At 38.8% G+C, this 10,036-nt stretch overlaps 2 protein-coding genes across 3 annotated transcripts; one reads left to right on the forward strand and one right to left on the reverse strand.

The window, feature by feature from the left end:
- Window positions 1–100: 100 nt before the first annotated feature.
- On the forward strand, window positions 101–1,797 carry LOC106525754 (olfactory receptor 4Q2-like). The gene has a single exon (XM_014020085.1). The coding sequence runs from the start codon at window positions 587–589 to the stop codon at window positions 1,505–1,507; it is 921 nt and encodes a 306-aa protein (XP_013875539.1). The 5' UTR covers window positions 101–586; the 3' UTR covers window positions 1,508–1,797.
- Window positions 1,798–2,588: 791 nt separating this feature from the next.
- Window positions 2,589–8,636, reverse strand: LOC106525755 (GTPase IMAP family member 8; the record flags this gene model as incomplete). 2 transcript variants are annotated; one of them, XM_014020087.1, is given in 4 exon segments in its annotated part: window positions 2,589–3,148; window positions 3,602–3,657; window positions 4,034–5,341; window positions 7,938–8,636. In XM_014020087.1, coding segments are annotated over 4 exon segments (2,288 nt in total), but the record flags the coding sequence as incomplete, so codon positions are not given.
- Window positions 8,637–10,036: the final 1,400 nt, after the last annotated feature.

The raw sequence follows: 10,036 nt of genomic DNA on the forward strand, positions 1-10,036 counted from the left end.
GCTATAATGAGAAAACTATCTTGTAAAAAATGAGAAAATATGTCGTTATGAGAAAACTTATAAAAACGAAAAAATATGTCATTAAAACAAGAACTCATTTATAAAGGCAACAACATATGTCGCTATCATGAGAAAACCAATAGAAAAAAAATTAAATGCTGAAAACGGCCGCTCTTGGCTTCCGTACAAATTTAAACATTTTCCAGCCAGAATATTATTCATGATCTGTTCCAGATGTTTTCAAGCTGAAATCTTTAAATCTGTGTTTTTCAAATTTAAAGCTCTAACTCTTTTAAAAGCACAACCTTTCTGACATTAAAGTTTATTTTGAAGAACTCTGTTTCAGCACTGATTTAGTTCCACATCACTTTTACCATTTCATTAAAATATACTGAGCAGAAAGTCTGTTTTGGTGATAATCAGTTGTTTGTGTCTCTAATTGCTGGAACCAGTAAACAAGCTGTGAATCCTCAGTAGCCTCAGTCTGAGTGGGTATTAATAGATGATGCAAGCAGCAGAAAGTCCGAGCTGACGATGTGGTGTGACACTGCGTCGTAACGCTCCACAGGATCTGAGCTCTGTGATCATGGATAACGTTTCTGTCGTGAGAGTTTTCACCCTGACGGGGATAAACGAGACGATGGACTCCAGGCTCGCCATCTTCTCCCTCGTTCTCCTGTGTTACTGTGTGATTTTACTGCTGAACATCTCCCTGGTTGTYGTCATAGTGTTGGATGAAAACCTGCATGAGCCCATGTACATTTTGCTCTGCAGTGTTTGCATTAATGCRGTTTACGGCACGACGGGTTTCTACCCTAAGTTCCTTTTCGATCTKTTGTCGTTTTCTCAAGAAATCTCCTATGAGTGTTGTCTGCTGCAGGCTTTTGTCATGTACTCCTACGCTTGCTGTGAGCTGTCCATCTTGGCAGTCATGGCCTACGACAGGTATCTGGCCATATGTCGACCTCTGCACTACRCCTCCTTCATGACGAGGAGGAGGCTCGCTCACCTGGTCAGTTTCTCCTGGCTGACCCCGTTCTGTGCTTTCTCCATCAGCGTCCTCTTGACGTCCAGGCTGCAGCTCTGCGGCTCCAGAATCAAGAGGATCTTTTGCGTGAACTGGATAATCGTTCAGCTCGCCTGCCCGAACAGCAACACCCTCGTAAACAGCGTCATCTCGTACGCCACGATCGTCATCTACGTGTCTCACGGCTTCTTTATCGTTTGGACCTATTTGCATCTTGTTCTGACGTGTGCGAGGTCCAAAGAACACCGAGTGAAGTTCATGCAGACGTGTGTGCCGCACCTAATCTCTCTAGTCACGTTCTTGGCCGTGATTCTTTTTGATTTGATGTACATGAGGTTCGGCTCCTCGGATTTACCTGAGAACCTTCAGAACTTCATCGCTATCGAGTTTCTCCTCTTTCCTCCGTTGATGAATCCTTTGATATACGGSTTTAAACTCACCAAAATACGCAACAAGATTCTAAGTTTAGTTTACATTTGAGGAACAATTTAATCTGTATTAATCTTTGTATATATCCTACCAAGGTCAGGTTTTGTCCGTTTTATCAGTTACTTATTTCTGTTTAGAACAGGTAAAAAGAAATACTGTTTCCTGATGCAAACATGTACAAAAGCACTCAGACTGTGAACTAAAATCATGCGCATCTATTTTTGTCCTGYGTTGTGCGTTTTTGTCACTTTTCTCTCTGATCCACAAATTGAGAAAACTCATGATGATTTTGAATGTCAGCACTGAAAATATTAAATTGTTTGGGGTTTAATATGTAATATCAGAAGCTTTTAGTGATTTTAATACTGAGATCAGCGGCAGTTATTGCTGTTAATCACAAAAGTAAGTCTGACTATTCCTGATTTGCTTTCATTTTATTTTTTACATGTATGATTTTAAATGAAGTGCAAATGATTTGTGCTGGGATGTTCAGCTGAAATATAAACAATACTTTGGTTTGGTTCAGTTTTTGGTTTTGTTAAATAGTAATGTTTCAGTCTATAACGCAAGAGCAGAAAAACATATAAAATATGTTCATAATGTAAATATATTGTATTATTTTTGCAGATTTAAAACCTTTATTTAACTGTTTTTTTCACCTTTAAACGCACTTATCTATGTGAAAGTTCAAAAATGTGACTTAAATAATAATTTTAGCACAATATTTATGTTTGTTGTCCTGATGCATCTCAGTAATCCTGGTAGAAAAAATAAAAAATGTTAAGTGGACAAGTTCTTCTCTAATTCGTTCATTAAAGAAGAACCCATCCAGAGGATCTACTTAACGTTTTTTTGATTTAGGTTTATTATTTTACACAATTTGCTCAGATTCAGTGTTGACAAAAAGTAAAAGAAATTTATTAGCTGTAGAACTGAAGTCAGAAAATGTGGTATTTAAATTAAAATACTAACTCAGCCCTTGAAATTATAACTCTTGTTTATAACATGCACAGGTTATTAATTGTGTTTTTTTTATTCAGATGTTTAAACGTTGACAGATTTTTAGTTTTTGTCTCTGCAGGTCTTTTGATTTGTACATTTTAAAAATATTAATTTGAGAATCATGTGAACCCAGGATTTTTACTTTTACTTGCTTCATGTTTATCAAACACAATGTACAGAAATATGCAACAACTCAGTGTGTTTGATTTTACATTAAATAATTCTCTGTTAATGTTTAATAAAGTTGGTTGTGTGCTTTTCTGCAGGATTTTAAACTCTTATTTGGAAGTCAGGTATTGTTTTGTTTTTTAAAGGTCTTATAAAAAAAATCTTTTCTCACAATTTTTAAATAAAAAGCATAATCTACACAGATGTGAATTTCCTTGCATATTGTCAAACCTAAAGCACTTTTCATATTTTTTTTAAATGTAAAGAAATACAGAAAAAAAGCCTCTCCAGTGTTTTCTATCTCTCGTGTTCATTTTTCTTCTGCTGGGACGTGACTCCCTGGATCAGTAAACTGCCCAGCGCCGCCCCGGCTGCAGCCCAACCAGCTGATTTGACATTTATTCCTGCAGATAACCTGAAGGAAGCAAGAAAAGCTCCGATYGCAGCTCCCAGCGCTGCGCCTCCAGCTCTCAGCCAGGTCCTGTCCACCTCCGGCCGCCAGTCCTGAGTTACAGTTTCTCTCTACGAAACCAGAAGCAGAAATATAAGAAATGTGTTGATGACTTGGACCCTTGTGGCTTTCATTCAGGCCACACAGAGAGAAACGTGACAAACACCATACACACACACAGAGTCAGGGACATATTACAATCACCTAATTACAGCTAAACTAAATGGAAAAATAAACATTTGAACACACAGGAACTGTAAACCAACTAGAGTCAACACCTGATAAAATAAATTATCTTTTTTTAATTAAAAACAATTTTCCATTTGTTTACATAGAGGGGGCGGGACTTAAAACTTGTAGGACAAGAAAACTGGTCCTGCTTGAACTTCCTGGTTCTAGTTGAAAGTGGCAAAACAAACAGTTCATAGTGAAAGCAAACATGCACAGCCATTATTCTTATTATTGTGGTCTAATTAGTAAGTTATATTTCTTAGATTAGCTGTATAAGTTGTCATTTTTCTCACCTTCTCAAAAAGCACGACGCCTTCATCCAAAACGGCTCGGCTCTGATGATCCATTTCTGCAACTTAAAGCAACATCAATCATTTTAAATCAAATAATTTTGTTCAAGTGTGTTGTTGTTATTGGAATAAAAGGCAACCAGGCTTCTTGTTTACTTGTTTTTTGAACACATCTGACCTTTGACCTGAACGATTTTGAGGTCAAGACAATAATCAGCTCCCTGCAGAGATGACTGATCGGATCAGGAAGTCTGCTTCGACAACCGTGAGAGTCACTTCCTGTCTGTTTCTCTGTGTTTTCATCACAGTCGGGCTCCAAATATGTGGAGGACATTTCGTTATGTGACATGTCTGAACTGAATAAACTCACAGAAATATCGTCAATGAACTCAAGTTGCCTTTTATCCGATCAGCTTGTTGTTGGGTCGTACTCACCAGGTCTGACAGTTTCTCTGCAGAGACTCGATCCAATCGTGAAAGCCCATTTCGGTTGTCCGTTAAGCTCCAACGATTTGACTTGATTTTGTCTCCTGAGGTCGTTAAACGACTCGGTGTTTTCTCTTGTCCGAAGGTGAATTTGCATCCCTTCAATTGTTGCTTTCAGCAGATTTTTTGTATTTTCATTTTCTCTCCTGATCTGTTTAACTGTTTGTTTGAGTTCTGCTGATTCTGTCCTGTGATTCATCATCACTTTGCCGAGCTCTTTGTCTTTCTCCTCACACGTCGCCCTTAAAGCTGCCGCCACCTCATACTGTTCTTTTAATCTTTTCTCCAATATTTCCTTCTCAACTTCACCCCTTTGCTTTGTGTCTTTTAACAGCTCATCTCTCTCGGAGCACTGTTCACTCAGGCTTCTTATGCTCGTGTCTTTTTCCACAACAACTTTCCGCAAATTGATGTTCTCCTTATCGACATCCTGGAATCTCGAGCTCATTTCTTCTTCCAAGTCTTTCTTCTCTTCTAACGTTTTTGTTAAAACTTCAACCTGGTCACCTTTCAGTTTGTTAGACTTGATCAAGTCTTCTACTCTTCTCTCTTTCTCCTCAAGCATTTGCATGAGGAGATGATTGTTGGCCTTTGCTTTCTTCAGCTGCCTCGCAGTGTTTTTGGACTTTTGCTCCAGCTTTCTGTTGCTCTTTTGGAGATCAGTGAGACTCCTCAACAAGCAGCCGCCATCGTTCTGCGTCACCGTCTCGTCGATCTTGTCTAACAGTTCTCCAACCTGAACATCTCTAACCCCGTTTGTGTTGTCAAAAACATGGTATCTGTTTCCACATTTGTCCACCAGCCAACGCAGAGCAGGCCACCTCTCGAAGTGCTCCTCGATGGAGGTGGGACCCAGCTTGTCCCCCCACGTGAAGAGCACGATGATCCGAGTCCAAACCCACAGGAGGTTCAGCTGTTCCTCCACGTTTCTCCTGTCGGTTTCGGTGAAGCTCTCGTCACAGCGCACGACCACCAGGACGGCGTGAGGAGCGGCCGCGCACAGAGAAACGCCGCGGGCGATCTGCTCCTGCACCTCCCGCGGAGTGTCCTCAGAGCAGTACCGTCCGTACCAGCCAGGAGTGTCGACAACTTTGACTCGCCGCTCCCCGATGACACCCTGCCTCTCAGCGCACCGAGATGTTGAACGTCCAGCAGGAAAGACTTTATCGCCCAGGATGGTGTTCCCAGCTGAGCTTTTTCCGACATGCTTTGGTCCCACGACCAGAATTCGAAGCACAGGAAATGATGGTGACCGTCCTGGTTTAACAAAAAATATATACAGTATATTGTAGCAACATGGGAGGAAGAGAATACTTCTATTAAGCCCTACATTGTTGGTATAAACAATGATACACTGGAAATTTCCACTTGTAAATGAATATACCCGCCACCTTTGCACTGTGATGTTTGCAGATGACACTGTTCTGTGTCAACAGGCAACGGATGGAAAAGAACTTAGAGAGATGAAGGTATGCACTTGAAAGAAGAAGRATGAAAGTAGGGTTGGGCAATATTGGCAAAAAAAATTAAGCACGATTAATTGTGGTATTTAGGCGATAACGATTATTTTGACGATTAATCCCCATGGAGTCCCTGGTCGCCCTTATCACTAGAACTACCACATCCTACCCGTCCTAGTCACAGCACCAACTTAATGGGAAAGATTTGCCCTTCATAAAAATCGGTTCCAAATTGTGTCAAAATTACAGTCTTCAGGCTATACATCAAATTTTAAATTGTGTTGATAAATAAAAAAAATTACAGAACCTTTTTTTTAAATGTTCGTCATATTTGAAGTGGAGAGGAGCACCGAGCAGACTGACTGGAGTATTCCCCAGTCAGTCTCCCTCGTACTGTTAATCATATTAATTGTCAAGTGCCAAAAAATAATTGATTAATGTTTTTCTGACGATTAATTGCACACGATACGATTATGCCCAACCCTAAATGAAAGTCMGCAGAAGACATGAGGTAGGGAGGTGGAACTAATGAGGTATATTGGTTAAAAGAGTATCACATGAATGGTTGGAGAGAGCGGCTTGTTCGGGGCAACTCACCATACAGTATTGTTAGCTGGTGAAGTTAAATGTGGTCACCRTGTTAAAATTAGGTCAGCACATCAGTGAAATTCAGGTTTTTATTGACAACCACCATTTTGGTTTGATAGAAATGCTTTTCAGTACACGTTATCATGTCAGGCAAAATTTTTTTACCAGGGTACACATGATGTGAACGTATTGAAGTTAACCAATGAAAAGATAATTTTATATGCAATTCYACACAAAAATCTATCCCTGCTAAATTGTTTACATTGACAGCACTCCTTCCAGTTTGCTGATAACCAAAAATTTGTAAATGCAAGTATCTTTTAAGTATTCTAATTTTAAACAGAAAAAAATAAATAGTATACTTCTAGTTTACTCTTTAGGTACTTATCTGAGATATACTTAACAAAGTTTATCTTACACTTTACTTGACCTGTACTACAAATATAATAAATCTCTAAGTATGTTTAGTGTATATATAAGTTTAAACTTTTGGCCAATTAAACTTTACATTTTCACATAGACTGGTTTATTTGTAGCATATTTCAAGTTATCTTGTTTCATTTGTTGTCAGTTTTTGGAGCAAATACAACAATAAAAACTACAAGCGAGCTGCTGCAAAGAAGACTATGGACATTTGAACAATTTAACAATTTTACACAATAGCTCAACGGACTGCACTATGCACTTCATGCCAAGGTCAGAGGGAGCTCCTGAGACCCTGCGTCCTCATATGCAGACAAAGCATTTTTGCCTCTCTACCCATGATGCATCAATATTTTTCAACTTTGATGCATTGGCCTCATTAATAGACACTACCAGCACCCTCTAGTGGTCTCATGACAATATTATACTCATTTGAGTGGAAACAAGATGGTGGGGACATAAAAATGGCCAAGGTAAAAAATACATGTTGCATTTCACGATTGAAACTGGTGTATTTATGCACAGCTAAATTTTTAGCTTCGTAAGACATGCAAAAATGTTTTTTTTTTTACAACTGAAGCAAAGTAAAGTACAATGTTGGTAAAAATAAAGTCCTCATTTGAGGACATAGGGACTATAATTTTGTTATTAATTGTGCCATTAGGTAGGATAAACCTGCACATATTTAGAACAGTTTACAAATGTAAATAGTTAGTGTAAGTGATATATTTGGTCACAATTTTTGGTTAAACATATCTGGAAATATTTAGAACAGTTAACAAGTGCAAATAGTTCTTGCAAGTGATACATTTRTTCAACCAATTAATTATTCCAATGATGTTCTGGTCAAATTATCTGCAATTTCTTGCCATTACRTCACATAATATGTTCTTCAAACTAAAGAGCAATCTGAAAGTTATTGATGATGATGATGCACTTCACTAATCTTGCTCTGGTCAAAAGCTGGCTGGTGTATTGCCAAAATAACTAGGAAAATGGAAAACCACCAGAAAGGCTATCATGAAGTTCCTCAGGTTTTGCATGGTAATTTCTTAGGTATTCTTCAAAAAGCATAACATTTCGAGACCCAGTGTCCTCATATGAGGACATWTTTTTTTGCAAAAACCACTTCCTGTACCATGACAGGGTCTAGTTATTATATTTATTAGATCCTACAAATCCCATGTATCTTAGAGAAAGAAAAAAATGCACATCCAGAAAAGGCTTGCGTCTCAATTAAACTTTGGCTGTGAAAGAAACTAAAAAGGCAATGGAATCAGGATTAATTTTTTTTGTCAATAAGTGCTTCTACTGCTTCACACACAGCCAGGTGCTTCCTTTTTACAGTAAATAAAGGTGATTCTGCAGAAAGGGATTCTTACCCATCAAACTTCTGAGAGCTCTTCTTGACACCTTCACTTTCTCTCGTCGTAAAGTGGCGGCCTCCTCAACCTCTTCCCTCTCCTTCTCAGTCGTTTTAAACACCATTTCCTTTACAGTCACAAAGCCAGCTCTTCCAGCCATGACATCAATCTTCAGGAGTAGCTCCGCAACCTGAGTTTCATCATCCTGTCCCCAAGTGCTCGTGTCTAAGAGGTGATACCTGTGTGCACACTTCTCCAACAAGGCTTTCAGGAAACCATGTTTTGCCACAAAACTTTCCASAGATGTTCCTCTGAGCTGCTCACATTTGGTGAAGATGACTATGGTGCTGCTCCACAGAGTGTCATTTAACAGCTCAAGAGGTCCCTCTAATGTCCACTCCCAGCCTCGGTGCGAGCTGATGGGCACGATCACGAGGAAGGCCTGAGGTCCCGGCGGGCACATGGCCCTGCAGGCRACCATGTTCACATGTACCAGGCCGGGGTCCTGCACTGAGTAATGGAGCCACCGTTCAGGAGTGCTGACTACAACCACTTTCCGCCCGTCATCCAGAACCTTTTGCCTCCTGACGCACATCTTCACGTCCCGGCTGAGGTCAAACATCTGGCAGCCGAGGATGGTGTTTCCCACCAAACTCTTCTCCAGCCAGCTGTGCCCCAAGAGGACAATCCTCAGCTCCTGAAGACGGTGCGTGGCCCCTGGGAGGATTCAACAGAAAATAAACACGTCACACAATCTTCACATGATTTCTGAATCCCAGTTCTGTTGATCTAAACCCGAACAAACTTAGCATTGCACGATGGAATGCTTGTCATCTTTAATGCCAGAGTTTAACTCTAAAACAGTTTTGTTTTCAAAAAAAAAATTCTTGAATTTTAGTCTTTTTTAAACTTTGAAAATGTGTGCAGTCACTTGACATGTTGTACAATTTTAGACAATCTGTTAGAACACAGATTTTTACCTGAATACCTGAAGTTGTTTTGTTGTAGTACTTAAGTATTATTTTGATGATTTGTAATTTTACCAAGACTTTTTTTAAAACCATAACTTTTATTTTTACTTTGTTACATTTAAAACCTAAAATCATTGTTTTACTTACACGTTACAAATTGAAATTTGACCTGAACTCATCATGGAAGAAGTGGTTCATGCACTCTAAAAAAAAATGAAGTGTTGAATTTACTGAACCAAGTTATACCAGCTGGTTGCACTAAACCAGAGGTGCCCAAACGTTTTCCCAGAGGGGGCCAAAATGAAAATTTATTCAAAGGCTGTGGGCCAAATGCAATAATATAATGCATGAAATGCAAACGCTTTTGTAAGTAAGTCCTTTTAAATTTTTATATTAGCTAGCAGCTGCTGCAGTGGCTCAAGTGTTTTCATTTATTTATATTTTTTCTATTGTTTGTTAGGATATTTTTTAGCCGTGCACTTGGAGGAAAGTTTGATGTACGTTCAGGCAGCAAAGGCTCATGGGACATTTCATAAATTGAGAAAATACAAGTATTAAGTATGCAAATTTACATGTGTGATTACATCTAATGTAAATGTCTCTTGTAGTTACTCATATTTCAATTTTAATCTTAACATAATTCGAAGATAAAGTGAGTGAAAACTATCTGCACTATAACCACTTATATAGTCACTGGGCCAGTGGTTGGAATGACTAAGTGGAAATACAGTGGTTCTACATAGAACCTAACTGTTCATGGGTCAAATCAAATGGCTTGGTGGGCCAATTTTGGCCCATGGGCCTCACTTTGGGCACCTCTGCACTAAACCAAACCAAGTAAATGTAAAGAAATTTACATAGTTCTCTAAAAGAAAATGTGTAAATTGCTCAATTTACTCAACTTGGTTTGTGCGGAACCTGTTTGATTAAGTAAATTCAACACTTAGAGTGTGTTTAAAATACTTTTACTTTCTTGATTATTGTGAGCAGTATCATAACTTTTACTGAAGTACTTTTCTTATTGGTGAAATTCATTTTTTCTGTTAAGGTATTTTCACTTTTACTTACCGAGTAGTTTTTTTTTTTCAAGTACTTTGGTTTTAGCCAATCTTGTGTTTGCTAATTACCTTCTTCCCTCTTTGACTT

This window comes from Austrofundulus limnaeus, unplaced genomic scaffold (assembly GCF_001266775.1).
Source record: "Austrofundulus limnaeus strain Quisiro unplaced genomic scaffold, Austrofundulus_limnaeus-1.0 Scaffold240, whole genome shotgun sequence".
Lineage (NCBI taxonomy): Eukaryota > Metazoa > Chordata > Actinopteri > Cyprinodontiformes > Rivulidae > Austrofundulus > Austrofundulus limnaeus.